General features: G+C 47.5%; 1 protein-coding gene across 1 annotated transcript in view; it reads left to right on the top strand.

Moving 5' to 3' along the window:
• SMG1 (SMG1 nonsense mediated mRNA decay associated PI3K related kinase) overlaps window positions 1–20,153 on the top strand; it is a 2,768,248-nt gene that overhangs the window by 408,379 nt on the left and 2,339,716 nt on the right. The window contains exon 21 of the mRNA XM_069647131.1: window positions 6,935–7,131. Within this exon, the coding sequence (XP_069503232.1) occupies window positions 6,935–7,131 (197 nt within the window). The remainder of the gene's footprint in view (window positions 1–6,934; window positions 7,132–20,153) is intronic.

Below are 20,153 nucleotides of genomic sequence, written 5' to 3'. Positions count from 1 at the left end.
GATCCTCCTACCGTGATGGTCTGCCAGGCGAATTCGGACGCTTATGGTCCCTGGTCCTACTGCAGTGTTTTTGTTGTAGTTTCCCTACCCGTATGGTGGGTTGAGGTCCGGTCCTTTCCTCAGCTGGCTACTTCGCTTCCTACTGTGGCGTGCCGCTCCGCACCCTGCAGTGGTTCTGCTCTCCCTCGCTCTCCTGGCTAGTGCTTATTTAGCTGCAGGTTCCTCGCTCTGCATTCCACCATTTGGTTGGCTTCTAATGGCTCTGGGGTGGTGAAGTCACGGAAACTCAGCGGCTGCTGACACGTCTACCTGGTGTTGGCGGTCATCTTGGAATTGAGGCAATGTTAAAATCAGCAGTTCAGTTATGTAAAAATAGTTAATACAGATACATATACAATACTCACTTTAATAGACCTTGAGATGAATTCCAGGTAAGTATTAAGAGTAGGTTCAGGGTAGCAAATCCTTAACCAGAATTTACTAAAATAGCAATACTGGTAGGTTAACAACTTTAGGGAAGCCTTTTCTTTAGACGCCCAACCCTATCTGGGGAATGAGTGTCTCAAAAAGTCATATGGGGACACTGGGGGACCGGTGACCTTTGAGTGGCAGAACAAAGGAAGGCATACACTGTTAAAGTTGTCAAATATCAGAAGAAGCATTTTTGTAACAAGTAATGGAATTGGATTCCAAGAGTTCAGGGGGACTAGGTAGGCCACCTGAAGGATTTCAGCCTCTACAAAGGACAAGGGGTTCCTTCGGCCTGTGAGAACATGGTTGGGTGTCCACCCCACCGTTACTCAGAAGGCTCAGGAGGCGCGAGCATCAACACAACTGCCTAGGTAAGTACTGAGTGCTAGGCTGGACTTCTGGACCTTTTTCATTCCATCCTGAATAAGGGGAGCCTTTTTCCCTTCTCATTCTTACTCGCTCTGACCTTTGGGAACTGTTCTTTTTGTAGTGCCTTATTTCTATGGAGTCTTCGTTCCTCCATACCTCTTAAAGGTATCTGTGCTACACGTTTTCAGCACACAGCACCCTCTATGCAGTGTTGCTGAGGACCCTTTGGGTTCGCCTTTATATATTTTTTTATTTTCCTGATGAACTTCTGTTCTTAAGGAAAGAGGGATGCCTTGTATCCTTAAAACTTTTACTTATGAGAGATTAGCACACACCACCTTATGTGGAGTGCTAAGGGGTTACCTAGTACCCCTTTGTCTCTGCTCCTGTGACTTTCTAGTAACATTGACAACCCCTCAGTTATGGCTGGTGGCAGTGGATGTGTTCTACCAACTGCTGTGATATTTTTTTTAACGCAGACTGTATTCACAATCTCGGTTATGCACAATAGGGTCACCTATGTTCCAACATGGGGGGGGCTCCTTTCTTTTTGTGCCATTTCTATTGTGGTTGTCCCTTGTCTGCTCTTCCCTTTTGGGAGAGGGAGGTCTGTGTGTGTTTTGCCTTTGGCTGGAACCCTTGTGTGTCCCGCACCTAGGCCACAGGGTCTTTGCAAAGGCAGGACGCAGGGGAGAAGTTTAACACTCCCCTGAAGCTTTGTCTGCCAGATTGCCTGAATGGATCCAGCTCCCACTGGGGGCTAGCTCTCCTGATTGGACAGCCACCTGCCCTTCCTTTCTGTAAACTGATGGGTGAGTTTGCAGAGGAGTGAGTGGGAAATCTGAATAGAAGGTGAGGTTCCAGAGGAAGAAGGCAAGTAGACCACGAACAGAAAATCCCAAGCTCACGACGAACACAGATGGCTGCAGTGCGTTCCACTAACCGTGAAGTGACCACTGCTGTCCTGACCCAGTTTTCTTATCGACAGCGGAGCTCTGAAGAGGACTCCTTACCTTTGTCGGGTGGGACCAACCAGCTCCAAGATGAACTACAAATGGAGCCATCTCCTGAGGTCCTGTGAACTTCCAGAGCTGTAAACCATGAATAACAGGAGACCGCTGACCCCTTTGCAGTGAAAGTCCTGGCATGGACAAATCTGCCCAGAACTTTGGCGAGCTCCAGTTGGACCTCCAGAGGCACAATCCTACTCCAAGTTCCCTGAATAGAGTGCAGGACTGCAGATCGAAAATGATCGACCTAACGATAACCGTCCTTTGTTGGAGTTGTTAAAAAGGTGCCAAAACCGCAGACCGATGTGGGAGACAGAAGAAATCCGTGCTTTGGGTCCTCTCTCGCGACTGCTGCTGTGACATCCTATTCAGTGTCCTTCCTTTAATCACCAGACCGAGGAGTCGGGCGACAGGGTCCGTCGTTGCTACATAGGAGAGAATCCAGCTACATGCGTTTCTTCTAACCTAAGGAACTCTGGGGCTAAAGGTTGAACTTACCTTAAGCCGAAGAGTCAGTCCAGTGTGACTGGAGTGTGTCATAAGGTGTTTTGCTGTCCAACCAATCCCTCTGGCCCAGGCTTGACAGCTTGGGTCCTATTAGGCAGTACTTCGCAGGGTCCCTATAAATTGTTATCTTGCTGGGCAGATGTAGTGGCCAGTGGCTATCCTTGATTGAATAGCCACTGCTAGTTTAAATGATGCAGATCCATACCATTGGTTGACTTGTGGCTTCTCCCAGACCAAATTTTAAATAAAAGGAGGGTTCTTGCAGCTAGTAGACAGATCGCTGTTGGAGCCCAGACCTCTACAAAGAAGTACAGCCATTTGATACCAGAGGTCGACCCCTGAAGCTGACCAGCATTGACTCCATTGCTGTCCTGGTGGAGCCCTGCTTCTCTGTCCTGATCTCTGGAAGACCCTAGTCGGTGCTTTAACCCCTGCAATGGTTGAAACAGCCAATCTCAACCCCCCTGCTCAAGGATCTGCACATTCTGAGCTTTTTGAAGTGTCCCTGGACCAACCAGTGGACTGACCATCTCTCTCCTGGGATATCTTGCTGCAGGTTTTTCAGTTCAGAGGGCTTCCGTAGAACTTGGAGGATCTTCACCTTTATGGAACAAGACTCCTTCTGCGTTTTCAGCCTTCTTGCATGAACGGATGCTGTGCTGGGCCTGTTCCTTTGTTTGCTCATTGAAGATCGCCTGCTTCGCCTGATCGCGGCGACTCGTGTTGCAGCACTCCTCAAGGTGTCTTGAATTGGTCTGGCCTGCGTAAGTCTTTCTTTCCTTGCTTGGGGATTCCACTGGAAATGTTCTGGAACTGATTTCTAAACACCTCGACAGACCAAAAGTAAATCCAGCGTCCGAAAGTGACCCATGCACCTGCGACTCCTGGGCCTTCCTCAACGGGTCCAAGCACAGCATATTCCGACCACCAACAGATTCTGAAAAAACGGAAGTGGTCTGTGCAGAAATCGGAATCTGGTACAAAGTAACCCTACCTGTTTGTGTCCCCCATCCTCCACCCCGCCCCTCCCCTCCCCTGTCCCCGTCCTCCATAGGTGTGCATGGGCATAAAGTCCTGTCCCTTAATCACTCTTATCTGACTATGATCGGTGGAGGCCATGTCAAAGATCCCTTCCTAGGACTATTCGAAGGACTGGGATTGAGAGATTTTTACTTACCTGAACTTTCACTTTTTATTCATAACCACTGCCTTTTATCTGTGTCTTAATAAAGCTAACTGAGAAGTATCTACTTTGGAGGTGGTGACGTTTAAGCAGAAGGACACAAACCATCTTAAGGTTGGACTTCATAAGAGCTAGGGAAGCTGTTCAAGGTTATTCTAAAGTGCCTTTCCTCTTTCTAATGCATCTGAGTACTTAATATTGCACTAGTTATTGAACCAAATGCTTGCCTATATCTCCTAATGGTGAATGTATACGTTTTAGTTGTGTGGTCGTGTGACAATATTTGACTAAAGGTTTTACTTGCTTTGTGTGCGTTTTTAAAGGACTAATACATTTTTTAAATATTTTTATATTTGCCTGTCAAACTATAATTATTGGTGCTGCTCTTTGTGGACTCATTGTAGCCCTAGACCACTCGCACCCGTCCTGCATCTAACCCTTGCTGTTCTTCCTTACCGTGATCAGGTTTGGTGAAACAGGCTTCTTCCCTGTTCACCCATAGTGGGGAAATCCATCTCAACTCTAGGATAGGCCTAGGAAGGGATCCTTGACTACTCCTCCGACTAAAGTCAGGAAAGAGTAGTTTAGGGAAAAGACTTTACAGCCATATAACCCTATGGAGAATATGGAGTGGGGGAGGAGGGAGACACAGAAACAGGTATGTTAACTTACCCCCCCCGACTTCGATTACTCCAGAGATCACAGCTGAAGTTTTGGAATCAATTGGGTACACAGTCTTCTGTACTTGGTCCACTTGAGGAAGACCCAAGTTTCGCGGGTACAGATGTCACTGTTTCAGTGTGAGATTTCGTTTTAGGCGGTCACAGTGCTTAGGACTCTGTTCCAGAAACACCAAAATCAAGAAAAGATGCAAGCTTCTGCGATGCAGACAGCCTCAGGACACCACTAGGATTTGAAGACTGATTGCAATGGGAGTAATCGAGGTCAGACTGCGACCAGCAGTCTTCTGGGGACGACCAAAGGAGCAGGCCCTGCACAGCTTCTGTTCATGCGAGAAGGCTGAAAATTCAGGAGCAGGCGTCGTCTTGTACAAGTTGAAGATCGTCCAAGTTCGGATGCACTTGGAATGGCGACGGATGTAACAAGGCTGCCCAGGAGAGAACTGTGCAGTCCTCTGGTCTGTCCAGGGACACCTTGGAAGGCTCAGAAGGCACTGTTCCTCGAACAGTGGTTGAGACTGGTTGTTACAACCAGTCTGGGGTCGACTCCTCCACTATCTTAACTGAGATCAGAAGAGCATGGCTTCACCAAGACTTTATTGGGGGGGGGGGGGGGGTTGGTGCTTTTCAGCTGCAGGGGTCGTCCTCTGGTTGTCAATGGCTGCACTTCTTCGTAGAGGACTTGCTTCCTACGATCTGTCGAATGGCTGCAGGAGCCCTCATTTTATCCGTGATTTGGTCAGTGTGCTTGCCCAAGCCACCAATGGTAAGGATCTGCACCATTCAAAAAAGTAGAGGCGATATATCATGGATAGCCACTGGCCACATCTGCCCTGCAACATACATTCAGTTGCCAGTATGCATACTGGGACCACACAGTGTCAGCCCCACATCCGGGGCTCACACATATACAGCCCCTTAGCCTGTGGGAAAGGGCTTACATATATACAAAGCAAAAAGAAAAGGTGTCCCAAAAAAGTCTATGGGAGGAAAGCCACAAAATGAAAATCTTTCCTAACAGTTGGTGTCTGCCATTTCTCATTGTTATGAACTTCAGAAGCGTATGCCTCCAAAGGGACTACATGCTCAAGAAATGAGAGCTATGGTTGTCTCTACAGCCTACCAGTATAATGTGCTATTGGATGCTCTTGGCAGGTCTTCAACATGGTCCATGCCATCATCCTTCTGCAAACACTAGTGTCTCAACACTAGATCCAGGACCAATGATAAGTTTAGGCAGGCAGTTCTTTAAAATGTGTATTTCCTGTTAAGTGGGACTCCTTCCTTGGGGTTTCTGTACTATGAAATCTCCAATTTGTATGGAGGAAATGGGCCGGGACGTAGGAGCAAGAAGCAATTACTCACTTTAGTGTCACTGTTCTTTTAGTCGATAGTCCCACTTTCCTCCATACAACCGCCCTCTGTCCCCTGCAAATTTAGTAAATGGCTAACGAGCGTACAAAGGACTGACTGGCGAGGCTGATGGGTGGACTCGGCACACCCTTGCATGCTTCAAATTTAAAGGTTGCTTTGAGATGCAAAATGGCCCACGTCATTATGGAATGGACGAATTGGAACTTTAGACTGAGTACAGTAGTCACGACAGTGAGTAACTAGTTCTTTTGTTGGGGGGATAGGTTAATTCATTGCTGGTAGTGAAGCTTCCTAATTGACCCTTGTTACCCATTTGTAATGGGTAAGTACTTTGTATTAAGAGCATTGTAAAATGAGAAGTCCAAAAAATAGGCCGGTCCTAGCATAAGAAACCAGTGTAACATGACAGCATTTAACAAATATTGTGTGTACATCAGGGACCCCAAAATAAGCATACCGGATATTTTGTGTGGGCCAGGCCTCATCCACTAATTAAAGCAAAGAAAACTAGAGTGAATAAAGCCTAAAATGAACGTGGTGGTCTGGGTTCCTTACAGATTCTCTAACGCTGTAGAGCTATTACCAAAATGTTGCTGCTGTAAGGGGAATTTTAAATGCTTGATCAATACTGTGATAACTACGGTATACCGTCACTTTGCCAGCAGGTTATCATACTGTTGGAAAAATCAATTTCGCTGCAGGTGGGTTGAAGGCCTAATATATTATACTTTTTTTATATTTGTGCGTTACATAATTACTTGGTTACCTCTGTATTCAACCCAAGTGCCCGGTCTCCCGAACTCTGCCTGTTACTTTGAGAGTTTGGCTAGACTAAGTGTCTAATACCTTGTCCAACTATCTTGTCCTCTCAGAACTCTTCCACAAGGCGTGTTCTAAAAATCCCCCCACGCCTTCATTAAACTGAAATATTATTAAGATACTCTGAAGTCATCTGTGGATTATTTCTTCATGCTACATGCAGCACTGATAAAATTGTATTCTCATCTGGTTGTTTTTTTAGCCTGATAAGTAGTTGGTGTGGAGGGACAGATGAAGCGATGCAAAAGGACTGGCTACATACAGCACTTGGGTTGTTTATTGACATTGTCGTACAGACATGCTTTTGAATTGTTACTTTATATAAAGGTTTACTTTAGGCATGCTGTACTCTTAACTCAGAACTAGTTACTGCAAAGTAAACCAATATTGAGTTGTCATGAAGTTATGTTGAAACTTGGTGGGATTTATAATCAGATGTTGTAAGATCACATTTTTTTTAACATGCCAGCTTTGAAATCTTTTGTTAAGAAATCTAAACCAGAACTGTTTATTTTTGGCAGGTATAATTAGAGGTCTAGCGGCTCACACGGTTAATCCTGATCAAGATGCTAGCCAGTGGACAACGGCAGACAATGATGATGGACACAGCAATAACCAGCTCAGAGTTGTCCTCCTTTTGCAGTTTTTGGAAGACTTAGAAAAACTTATGTACAACGCTTATGAAGGATGTGCTAATGCATTAACGGCACCTCCCAAGGTTAGTGAAACATTATTCCAACTGACCATTAAAACTGGGTCTCCATGTGTTATGCATCTGGTTTTTATACTGCATGAATCGCCACAGTAATGTTTTTAAAGGGAAGATTCCTTGCCAGTCTAGAGAATTGTTTTCCCACCCAAGTTGTAAAACCAGACTCTGGTGTGTGAGGAAATGACAAAGGGACAATGAGGTGAGGGCGCAGAGTCAGGGAAAAGATGGGGGTGACAAGACAGACATGGTTCAGAGCCGTAGGGGGACATGTACAGGTGGCAGGGACAGTGGGGATGTATGTAAATAATTGTAGGTGTTTAGTCAGAAAATAAGCGGGTTGAGCAGGGTAACAGTGTGAGGAGTGGCTATCTCCCTTTCTGACAGTTATTACTGTTTAGAAGGTTCATTAAAATCTAGTTCTGGATATTTGATGGCTTTGAGATGTGCTCCAAAGTTCCAATTCGTTGTGGGTGGCACTTTTTACCAGATAGTATTGTTGGAACTCTCTCCTGACCCGAGTGGACTGTTGAAAGTATATATAGGATAAATAGTAAAATGAGATAAAGAAGTTCTCCCATCCTGAACTACCCATGTGACCTCATGTGTGTGAAAGGGAGAGTTTCCAAACTGCACAAGAGGGCCCCCTCAGTCAGGTTACGGATCTTTTGGAGAGACTCCACATGTCGGTTGTCCAGAAAGTGCTACCGTACTCTGCAATGTTAGATTTGATTGGGTCAGAAATGGGAGTTGGTCATGAATTAGGGCAGTGGGTGCCCTTTCTACTAAAGATCACTTCCTGACACATCTTGCAATGTGTGGTTGTACAGAAGCCAAACATAAACAGGCCTTATAAGATATTCCATGAGCAATGGAATTGGACCATTTAAGATGCATACCCTATTTCCATGTTACCTGGTCATTGTCGCTTTTACCTCTAATTAAAGGTATACTTTTACAGTTCAAAGGGCTTCCTTTTTGGCTATCATTGGCACCTCGTGTGTTGGCGAAGGTGCTAGCTGTAGTAGAAGCGCACCTGTGCAGACAGGATAGATGTTTTTTACCCATTGTAGATGATTGGCTGTTAGGCCAGTTTTTCTGAAGTCTAACTAAGGGCTTAGTACAACCATTCAACTGAGACAGTACAAGACTCCACTCTTAGTATACGGCTGTACCACCTGAGTTTGGGTAGCGTAGACCGAGCAACCAGACTCCTCTTAGGTGGGAGAGAGGGCTGTAGAATCAGTACAATGAAATTGTAATACAAATGGTCCAAATTAACAATGAAACACTATGTATTGTATAAATAAATGGTTTATTTAAATACAAGTAGGCCCAGATAAATCTTGGGGGGAAATAAGTACTATCACTGACCATATAAACACCTTATGGAAAAACATAACACTATGCTTGAAGGTACACAGACCAAAACATATAACCTTATTTGGAACACCTAACATTAGTTCTAGGGAAGTCCAAACCAATAGTTACTTTTAGATTGCTTTCGGTAATACCAGAGTAGTAGACCCTATCAGTTGTACCATGACACGCAGCAAGAAATGACATAGTAATATCAACTGGACAATATAATTTCCTGATCCAGTGAAACACAGATTCTAGGAACATTATAAATCTATCTGATTCAGGATAAGTTATTGTAGGGGAGTTGGACCTTGGGGTGTAATATTCAAATACAGTTGCTTTTCAGTTCAGACTAAGGAAAGCAATAACTCTCTAACTTATTTTAGGATAACAGTTCTCCAGCATGGGGTCTGGGATGGATTCACATGCTCATGAATATTCCCTGTCAGGCCGGGAATTCTCAGTAAAAGAAAGTTTCACTTTTGTTTATAATCTGTCTTTCTCCTATTAGGCCTATAGGCCCAACCATTGAAGGAGCCGTACCTACAGACTAGACCATCTACTTGAAAAACAGAGAAACCGGAAAAGGCGGCGGAGTAGCAATAATAGCCAAACAAAGCCGAACATGTTTTCCTGTCCCAATTCAAAGCACAGGCTGCGAAGTCCTACATATTAATTTGACCCCTACTCCAAAAAGCTGCTTAAGCATCATCATTTACAGACACTGCTCGTTAATTTCGGACTTCAATGACGAAATTACATTACTGCCAAACAATCTGAAGTCCCCTAACACGGGTACCATCTTCCTTAGTAAACTAAACAAATGGCGAGGAAATATCAAAGACCTCGGAGCCATACAGTTAGAAGACCTACTAAACTGCATCTATTCTGTAATAAACAAAGATCCCACCTCTATTACAGGTAACCAACTTGACTGGATAATCTGCTAGAATATAGAGACAACAGTGCCGACAGCCTACCCATGTATCTGGTCTGATCATCCCAAAATTGAATTTAAACTCTCACCCATGCAACCAATTGAAAAACCAATTAACATCCCAAATAAAATCCAAGGGAGAAACCTCAAGAAAATAACCACTGATATACTCTCTCAAGGAATAGAGCATGTTATGAGTAATACAACCAACAGTGACCCCTGTGACAAGATTATACAAGTCTACAATAATCACTTTCAGAAACTTTTAGACACGCATGTTCCTGAAAAAGACAAACAAGTAAGACCCAATATAAATCACCAGAAATGGTTCAATGAAGAATCCACTGCACTCAAACAAGAAAAAAGCAAACTTGAAACAACAAAACCAATTGGAAGAAAGCAGATACTGAATACAAACAAACGCTGACTACATTTAAAAAACATTATAATGAGCAAATGGACTCAGCGACAAATTCTACAGGTAAACTTTTTCAAATCTTAAAATCTATAGAAAAACAAAGCACTTTCGCTACCTTTCCAACCTACTAAGATTGATTGCGAAAATGTACAGACAGCATTCCACAACACAATTCTCAAAGCCAGAGAGACTATAACCAAGTGCAAAACCAATATTATACCCCAATCAATTGATACAGAAAACCAATTGATAGAAAAACCTAAATTTCAATTCACACAACTCTCCAAAGACACTGAGAAAAAACACTTTCTATAATAAAATGTACATCATGTAAAGAAAATATACTTCCTCCTAAACTGATTCTTGACAATCAAGATATTCATACCATTCCTCACGCGCATGGCAAATGCCTCCTTTAGAGATTCGACTGTATCTTCCTTAATAAAAACAGTCACACCCTTGCCAAAAAAAACAATTAAACCAACAAGACCCATCAAATCTACGTCCAATTACGAATTGCAATTTCTTGTTAAAAATATTGGATAATATTGCTACTGAACAACTACAAGAATACGTGGACAACAATAATATCCTTCATCCACAGCAGTCAGGATTCAGAAAAGCGCACAGCACTGAATCCGCTCTGTTGGACTTACAAACAGAAATGTTAGGACTATTGGACAAAGGGAAAGCGGAAAGCTCATCTTATTGGTTCTCTGCAGCATTCGACTTGGTAGACCATCAAAAGCTCAGAGGCCCTAGACTGTGTTGGAAACTGCTCCCAAGGAGCTATCAACTGGATATCTGTGTTTCTCCAAGATGGGCAATCCAAAATAATATGGGGAAATCAACAACTAGGTCCGTGGACTGCGGTGTCCCGCAGGGAGCTAGCTTCTCCCCTCTATTTAATTTATATCTCCAATGCTTTTGTACTCTCCTAACCCAGTTGGGGATATTTTTCACGAACTTTGCTGACACACAGCTGGTTTTTTAACTCAGTGGGGACTACAGCAAAGACAGTAATACACTAACATCCATCTACAATACTATTGAAGCCTGAATGAAGGTAAATTGGATGTGCCTAAACGGCACTAAAACCGAACTTATGATCTTCGGTTCACCTCTAGCCAGAAAAAGATTAAGCTCAGACTACACAACCTTCTACATTAAGGATACGCCAATCATGGTGGTGGAAAAAGTCAAGACGTTAGGAATTTATATGCAAGCATCACTTGGAGCTGAAGCTCAGGTAGCATAAACTGTCAATACTACCAAAAACTCCTAAAGATCAAACCTTTCTTAAATAAACAAAACACCACGACCATAGCCAGAGCTATGATATTATCTAGATTGGACTATGGTCATGCACTTTTGCTAGGTGCGAGGTGCAAAACCAAAAGGGATCCTATTACAGGAGAAAGAGACCTGCATTGGCTAGCCATAGAAGAAAGAATAACCTTTAAATCACTGATGCTAGTCAACCGCTCTACAAATGGAAATGGTTCAATATACCTCCAAAAACAACTTAAAAAATATGAACCCACAAGAAACCTAAGATCTTTGAACAAAGGGCTACTAGAGACAAAACTATCAAAAAAAGTGAATGGATTAGGCAGAGCATTCCCCACCAAAGCAATCGACAAATGGAATACACTACCAGAAATCCTAAGAACTGAAACAAACCAGTTAAATAAAAAAAACTGAATGTTTCTATTCAAATAAATCCTTCACAAACATGACCACCCAAACCTAGAAATCCTTTACTGTGCTGTCCCGTCACCATGTTCCTTGTCTTTGTGTAAAGCGCTCTGATGCCTGCGGGTTGCAGCGCTATAGAAATAAATACAATAAATAAAATATAAACCAGTCACTGAGCTCTGGGTCATACTGCCCCCAGCCAATGACTGCCCTCTTCCTAAGCCACTCCTCTGGCAGCCATCTTCAGATTTTTACTGCACGTTCAAGTGTTGCAAGTCCTTGCGTTTCGCTCTTCGAGCTTTCTGCGTTTTTCGTGATTTTTTGGTAGGAAATCTGTTTCGGTTCAATCAAGCCTGTGTGCTCCATTGTTTATCCATCCGATTAACGGGGACCCATTTTTCGGCATCTTTCATCAGCCCTAAAGGGCAGAAATCGTTGAGTGTTGCTTCTTGGAAGCTTCCAGAAGTCCACCAGGGCTACACTGCACCAGATCATGTCCGAGGAGAAGGAAGGAGCTTCCCTCTTCAAGCTGTGCACCAGCTGCCGTTTGCAGAATGTTTTCACGGATGAGCATTCCCAGGGCCTGTATTGTCTACACCCGACGCACAATGAAGAAGATTGTGAGATCTGTTGTGGCATCTCCAAGCGCACGATGAAGGATCGACACGTCCGGCTGGTCCACAGGGGCATGCCTCATCCGGATCCAGCCAGAGCGTGCTTCTAAATCCTCTTAGGGCGCCCCATCTGTGGGGGGCCAAGACAAGGCCAAGCACTGGGAGTCCGATTCCGCTGGGGTTGCCGCACAAGCGGGTCCCGCGACGGTTCGGGCACGTTCCTAGTCTCCACAGCCTCAAGCCCCAGCCATCGATCCAGCTCTTCGTCGAAGAGAAAGTCAGCTACCCCCGGGAAAGCTGCGGGAGAAACCGGAGAAGGCCATGCAGGACAAGGGGTCCGTCCTGCCAGTGAAGGCCCATTTGGTCCAGGCAAAGACATCCTCTTCCATCGAGCTGGTTGCTGATGGCCTCTCGAAGGCAAAAGCGGCTGTTCCGGTCCAGGTTGCCCATGTTGCGGCCAGGGTGGTGCTCCCTCCCGGGCGGGAGGCTTCGGCCAAACCAGCAGAGAAGAATCTGGAGAAGACTCTGGAGAAGAGTATGCTGGAACCCAAAGGAAGGGGTGGGGGGCGTGGAAGAGCTTCAGGGCACGGATATTTCTTCGTCCAACGAGGAAGACTTTTGCGTCCACACCATCCTGGAGGAGATGGGAGAAGACGAGAATGTTGGATAGGTAGGGGTCGACGGCATAGGTGCTGGGCCCATCAACCCTATCCCCCGGGCACCTCCCAGAGATCTGTTGCAGGATATTATCTCGACCCTCCCCACACTAATGTTGGAGATTCAAAAGAGAATGCTGACTGGACCACCAGCGGCACCACCAGCGACTACCCAGTTTACACCAGGGCCACCACTGTCTAAGAAAAAGAGCAGGCACCCCACGCCTCCACTTCGTCAGAAATTGGAAGCCGTGGGACGTAAAGTCATCTACTTGGCAGCAACGACTGTCAAGGTGGCCAACGCCTTCGCGATCCTCGCCAGGTACGACCAGGAGCTATGGTACAAGATAGCTCTAGTCCTGGATTTCCTCCCCAAGGACAAGCGGGTCGAGGCAATGGAGATCCTTCTGACCTAAAGCGCACTCCCCCAGGGGGTGCGACCACCAGCGAAGTGAAACCCACAAGAGGATCCCCTACGCGGTTTCGGCCTCGACGGATCCCATCGGCGCCGCCGACCGGTGAGCTTCCCGCCTGCCAGCGGTCACAGCGGAGAGCGGCCTATAACAAGCCCAAATAGCCCCTGGAACTTGAGACAGGTGCGCAAGGGAAAGAGCAGCGCACAGATCCCTGTTAAAGGACTGTGCCCGGGAGACCGCTTGCATACAGTAAGCACAGTCCCGGTCAGAGGCGCGCACACACCCGAACCCATGCTGCACACTGAAACACTGGGGTCAACGGGAATAAGGGGAGAAACCACTGGAAGTGCAGCCCTAGCGCTTAAGGAACCGCGACCTAGGCCCCCACCAGAATACAACCCGACCAGTCGGGCGAGGAGGAGCTGCCGCAATTTGGGGACAAGTAGAGTTGAGAAGGAAGCTACTCCCCCTCAGCCCCCCATGCCCCCAAACTCCCCCCACCGAGCCTGAGACATCAGACATCAGAAACAGTACTATAAGGTACTGGAACCCCCGCCCCCCCTAAGTGGCCACTGCACTAAAGGGTCATAAGCCTCCAATAATTGTAAAAACTTGCTGGGCGGACCCAGATCTCTAAGCAAATGCATACTGGGAGACGGGGAAAACAGTGAAATGTGGAAGGGCATTCTGATAATAAATGCACCCCATAAGGTATCCCAGGGCTAACTACCTAAATTGGAAAAGGAGAAATCGGAAACCACTTCACAATAATCGCTAAAAAAAAACCAGAGTGCGACGCATTCAGGCAAAACGAGGAGAGGTACCTCAAGCACCGGTAGGAGTCAACTGGATCAAAGGGGAGGGAGAAGAAAATGGAAGGCAGGTGCGAGAACGCCAAGAGAAAGGCACAGTGACATAGAAGACCCCTGCTAAAGAACCCACACCCCAACAGTCCCAGCAGAGAAGGGAGTTGAACCCCTCCCCCTCACGGAAGCCGTACAGGATAACCCCGATGCCGGGTTCTAAAGCGAGAAACGCCTGCCAAGAGCCAGAACGCCAGCTAGGAATCAGGAGGGCCAGCTAGAAAAGTATTGGAGACAAAAACAGCAAGTGGGCCCCCCCAGCTCCCTAGCCATTACGGGATCAGAGTGCGTAAAAGCAGCACATCTCCGATTACAATGGCTTCGGTCAAAGAGGAGCTCCTAGCCTGCCTGAAGGGCATGGAAGCTAGATTAACAAATATGTTCCAAAGTCAATTGGGGCTCATGAAGGAGGAATTGAAGTCCTCCCTTCAGGAGGTCAGAAAAGAAATGGGCGACCTGGGGGACAGAGTGGACGTGGTAGAAAATGGACTCTCGTATGGCAGAGGAAGCAAAACAAAACTGCTGGACCAAGTAGCCAAAGCAACAAATAATCTGGAACTCCAGGCATAAAACTTGGAAAACAGGTCCTGTAGATCTAATATCAGGGTCAACGGTATGGTGGAATCGGTTATGGACAAAGATCTGCGGAACACCATGCAACAATGCTCCAGTAGCTTACTGAACGACACCCAACCCGATAAAATCAAATTCAACAGGATACACCGGGTGGGCCCTAAGAGGAGTGAGCTGGGGGCAAGACCCAGCGATGTGCTCATCACCATGACGTCTTATGGGCTGAAAGAAGACATCCGGAGAGCAGCATGTACACACAATGACACAACGGTCAATGGAGCCTGCATAATTATACCAGGATCTGGCACTGGACACTCCACAAAAGGCGGCTCATGCAGCCGGTCACAAAAGCCCTACAGGGTAAACACATAGCATATAGATGGGCCTACCAGTTCGGCCTATCCTTCTCCTGGGAGGGGAAGCAGAGGTGAATCAGTACATGTGAAGATGGAGACTCTGCTACATCTGATGGGAGAGCAGAACCATACGGATGCCAGCCCACAGCACACCATCCCCAGTAGTCAGGACAACCCCTGGGAATGGTCGATGGAAAGGAAAATGAGAAGCAGCCGAGAGGAGAAACTGATGCGCCCATATAAATGGCAAGAATAAGTAGCTCAATAGGGACATACAACTCATTGTGTCCACGGAAGCAGACGTCCAGGTGGCACCCGACTAGAGGAAGTGGGCCATAAGAAGCAATCCTGGAAAGTCTGCACAGAGGTAGGTGGTCATTACATTTGAGAATCTGAATCGGGACATGCAACAATCCCGACACACTGATAACTACGGGGGGAATGTGGCCCAACGCCCAAGGACGACACCAGGGAGGATTCTTAGGAACCCTGGCCACAGAAGATCCCAGGGAAGGGGTAAAGGGAGGGGGGTGGGGGAGAGGGGGGGGAATCAGGGAAGTAGGGGGAAGGGGGGAGGGGTGGAGAGAATGAGGAAGGTCAACAAACATGAAATTTGTCCTGAGACGAAAGTGGTGGGAGACAGGATAGGTAACAAGAGGGGTAGCAAGGGTACCAGGGCAGATTCACTTCACAATGGCTGAAGCGACAATAATCACTCTTAACGTACAAGGGCTAAATTCTCCCAATAAACACTGAGCAATTCTGGGCAGACTGGAAAAGATGCAAGCTACAATAGGGATTCTGCAGGAGACACATCTCCTTCCGGAAAATGAAAAAAGAATGAGACATAAAGGTTTCGCCCAACAATACTTCGCCTCCATGGGCACAAAAACAAAGGGGGTAGCGATAATGCTCAAAAGGGACTTGGGCTTCCAGAAACAGCACCAGATCGGGGACGTGGAGGGTAGATACCTGGGGATCAAAGCGACAATAAAAGGACAAACCTACACAATATTAGCAGTATGTCCCTTATGATAAACAGGACACATACATTACTGAGCTACTACTGAAAATAGAGGGTTGGTGCGAAGGTCTGATAATCATAGGAGGAGACTTTAACTGTGTGATGGACCCAAATCTAGATAAAACACTTCCACCCACAGCTGCAGACCAGAAGAACAGAGCCCTGGGAAAATTCTTTAGGGATCTAGGTGTGATAGAGACATGGCATTGCTTTCAGGAAGGAAACCGGGAATACATACATTACTCAGCAGTACATAGAGGCTATTTCAGGATAGACCTGGTCCTCGTTTCGGCAACCCTAATTCCCCAGGTGAAGGGTGGAAATTGGAGTGCAATACTGCTCCAATCATGCGCCGGTATCAGCCAGTATAGAGATGGTAAAGGGAGAGGCAAGGCAAAGACCCCCCTGGGAACTAAATTAGGTGCTCCTGAGGGACATAGCGCTCAGGGCACACATGGAGGGTTACCATAAACAACTTCTTCCAAGATAATGATGATGGGTAGGTGGACTGGAGAACAGTCTGGGACGCGGGAAAGGCGGTAGTGCGTGGTGCATTCATAGCACAGGCGACTGCATACTAAAGAGAGAAGGCCCTGATAACCCAAAAGTTGGAAAGGGAACTACTAGAAGCGGAGAAAAAACACAAAACCTGACGAACACAAAAAACGTGTCGGGGAATTAATGAAAATCAGAGCCCAGATAGAAAGCCGCACGGCAGATTGTGGCGCAGTCACTACTGAGCACCAAACAATCCTACTACATACACGGAGGGAAAGCGTACAGATTCCTGGCAGCCAAACTGAAAAAACACGTAACTTTATTGATTGCAGGTCTTAAGAATAGACAAGGGGAAGTAAGTAAAACGGAGGAGGAGGACGTGTTATATAGAAATAATGGCCCAGTTCCATGATGAGCTGCTGTGAAGTGAAAATCTAGATTTGGCTAAACAGAAATCCTACATGTCCGCAACGCCCCTGCCCCAAATCTCAGAACAAGACCGAGAAGGGGGGGGGGGGGGCGCTGTTGCGCACGTCTAAGATGGCCGCCTAGGTGGAGAGCTCCGGCTCGAGCGAAATCCTGTTACCCCGAATATCCTTCCAGTCAGCAACTGCTTGGAAAATATTTACAAAATACTGTGGCGGAGGACCCGAGGAAGTGCCCCTTAGAAAACGGAGCTCGCCGACACTGGGATTGAGAAGATATTGGTTTGGGAAGTCGCGGCGCTCAGGGAGCTGAGACATAACCGCTGCTGGGCTCCACGCCGCTCCGGCCCGAGCCAGGAGGGGGAGGTGCGGCCTACCAACATACGGGCGCTGCTAGGGGGCGGCGGCGCTCCGGCTCCCCCTCTTCGCCGAACGAGAGCTTGGGGCAGCTCCCTCCGCATCGGGCCTGAGAGGGCCCCCACCGAGTGCCTGAAGACGGCCGGGATTGCAGCGCGTGCCCCGGACCCCTGCGGCAGAAGTCCAGCGGAGGCACGCTGGTGAAGTAAGTGGGCCGCTGTGGGAGGCGGGGAGCGCCGGGGGCCCTGTAACATCGGGCAGCCAACACTAAGGGGAGGCACGGTGGGAGGCAAGACACCCTGCGATACGGCCGCCGCCGCTGCGGACTGCAAAGCACATAGCGCGAGAAGCCCCAGCCTGGATCGCCTGGGCACGGGGAGTAAACTCATCGAGACCGAGGCCTCCCTGCGTTGGCGGCGGCTCGGAGGAGAGGCGGAGTGCGTGGCTGGCCGCAGGGTGTGAAATTTGCTTAACACACAGAGTACCTCACCAACTTGGAGAACTGTACTGTCACGATCCTTCAGACAGGGAAGCACATGCCAGATAAATTAGCACTGGATCCTCCAGGTGCACAGTGACACGGCCAGGCTACCGCAAACGGACACGAATTACTGGAGTGCCAGCCTCCACACCTGCTGAACTCCTTCAGAAGACACCAGAAATTCAGGCATATAAGTGCTGAGAGTTGGCGGGGTGATATTGGGGACAGGCTGGCAAAAGTGCAAAGACACCACTCCAGGATCACAGGGCAGCGAGGCGGGGAGACGGGCCGGAGCAAACATCTGGCCGCCACAAAGGCCCAGTTTCCTGTTTGTACTGCAGCGCACCCTGGCTGTGGGATCAGGGCAAGGGCTGCACTGCCAACCTCCATTGTAGCCACAGTGGGCAATAACTGAACGCAGGGACAGCGTTTCCATTCACGTGGGAGAGCACAATCCACTCTGCAGGCGGTCACTTTGCCTAATGGGCCGCACTGAGAAGAAGGCCACAGGGGGCAGAAAGACCGGCCCAATGGGCTCCTTCGCCAGCTCCTAGCCGCAGGTGACAACAGGAGGGGCAACACAAACATCGGAAAATCGACACACAGATCACTTGGACCGCCTGGCAACAATTGTGCAGAATGGGTTCCTGGCCGTCAACGTAAAACTGGATGACCTAGTGGCGACGATTGGATCCTTGAAAGCACGAGTGGAAAAGGAAAGTGCACGCATCTCGGAAGCAGAAACAGGATAAGTATAAATGAAGATGTGCTTTCGCAACATGGCCGTGATATAGCCCTACTCCAGACGGAGCTACGCAAGACTCAGAACAAGTGCGAGGATCTCGAATCCAGGTCCCGCAGGAACAATATCCGTATTGTTGGGGTGGCGGAGACGTTTGGCAAAGGCTCCATGGAAAGGCAGGTGGAAGAACTGCTGAAATCCGTACTGGTGGAAGTATCTTTCAAACCATTTCCTCGTTGAAAGAGCTCATCGCACCCTTGCACCAACCCCCAAGCCAGGCGCTCCACCCCGAACCATTATTGCACGTCTCCTGCATTATAGGGACAGGGACACGATACTCCGTCTGGCCAGGGAAAAAGGGACACTGCACCATGAAGAAAACAGGATCCATATATATCCAGACTTTTCTGCGAACATACAAGCACAGCGTAGATCCTATGAGTTGGTCAAGAAACAGTTACGGCTCCGCAATACGCCTTATGCTTTAATTCTCCCTGCGAAAATGAGAATCTAACGTGGAGGCAGGGCCCATTTTTTTGAAAACCCTATAGAGGCAATGGCATACGTGGAGGCCTCCATTCCACTGCCCCCCAGAGATTGCATAAGGGACCCAAATGTAAGACCCAGCCCGGGTGGAGGCAGAGGAGATCCGATAGACGGATGAATTGCCCCTCCTTTGCAGCAGTAACATGCTTTTCTTTCCGCAAAGTCAACACAGCTGTACTGGACTAAGATCCGATGTTATCGGGCCGTAGAGTCTCCCATGTGGGCGACCAGACGGCTGGTCATTGGACGGCAACGAAGCACCGTCAGGAATGTTCCAATCAGTTATCTGGGTCCATCGTCAAGTTGGGGCAGATGATGTGGGTGGAGGGTGGCACAAGGCGAAAGGGGAAGTTTTCTTGTTGTGATAACCAACAGGGCGAGTTTAGGTCTGGGAGGAGAGTTTGCACTGTTGAAGGTTGTTGGTTTGTTGAAATAAGGTCTCGCAGGTACTGGTGCTACCCTAGTTCTGGTCACTCGTGCATTTATGGTTGTTATAATACATTGCAATGTGTATATATAGGAAATGGGTGACGGGTTGAAGATTAAACTAATGTCATGGAATGTTTGAGGCCTAAATAACCCAATGAAGGCCAGGAAGGTTGGTAATTGTCACCAGACATGGGCCCCACATTTTAATGTTGCAAGAAACGCATGCACAGGGCTCGGTTAATGAGAAAATACTGGCAAAATGGGGCAAACAGCGCTACTACACAAATTATTCCTCGCAGTCCAGAGGGGTATGCACTCTTATTCACAAATCACTAGGTTTCATCGACAAGGGCCACCTTGTGGACCCGATGGGTAGATATGTGTTGGTCTGGGGGGAAATTGCAGGGGAACACACGACCCTGGTGAACACCTATGGCCCCAATCTCGATGACCCGGACTTCTACTTACACATACTTGAGATCCTTGTTAAGCACAAAGCGGCAACTATACTATGGGGAGGGGACTTTAATGTGGTGCTCGACCAGACTCTGGACAGATCCGCCAAGGCAATCGGGCCGCCTTCCAAGACGGCGCTAGCTTTGAAACAGATCATCCAGCAACTATCCATGCTGGATG

This window comes from Ambystoma mexicanum, chromosome 2q (assembly GCF_040938575.1).
Source record: "Ambystoma mexicanum isolate Mex_15411 chromosome 2q, UKY_AmexF1_1, whole genome shotgun sequence".
Taxonomy (NCBI): Eukaryota; Metazoa; Chordata; class Amphibia; order Caudata; family Ambystomatidae; genus Ambystoma; species Ambystoma mexicanum.
Note: the sequence above shows the minus strand (reverse complement) of the source record. Positions and strands in the feature narration are given on the sequence as shown.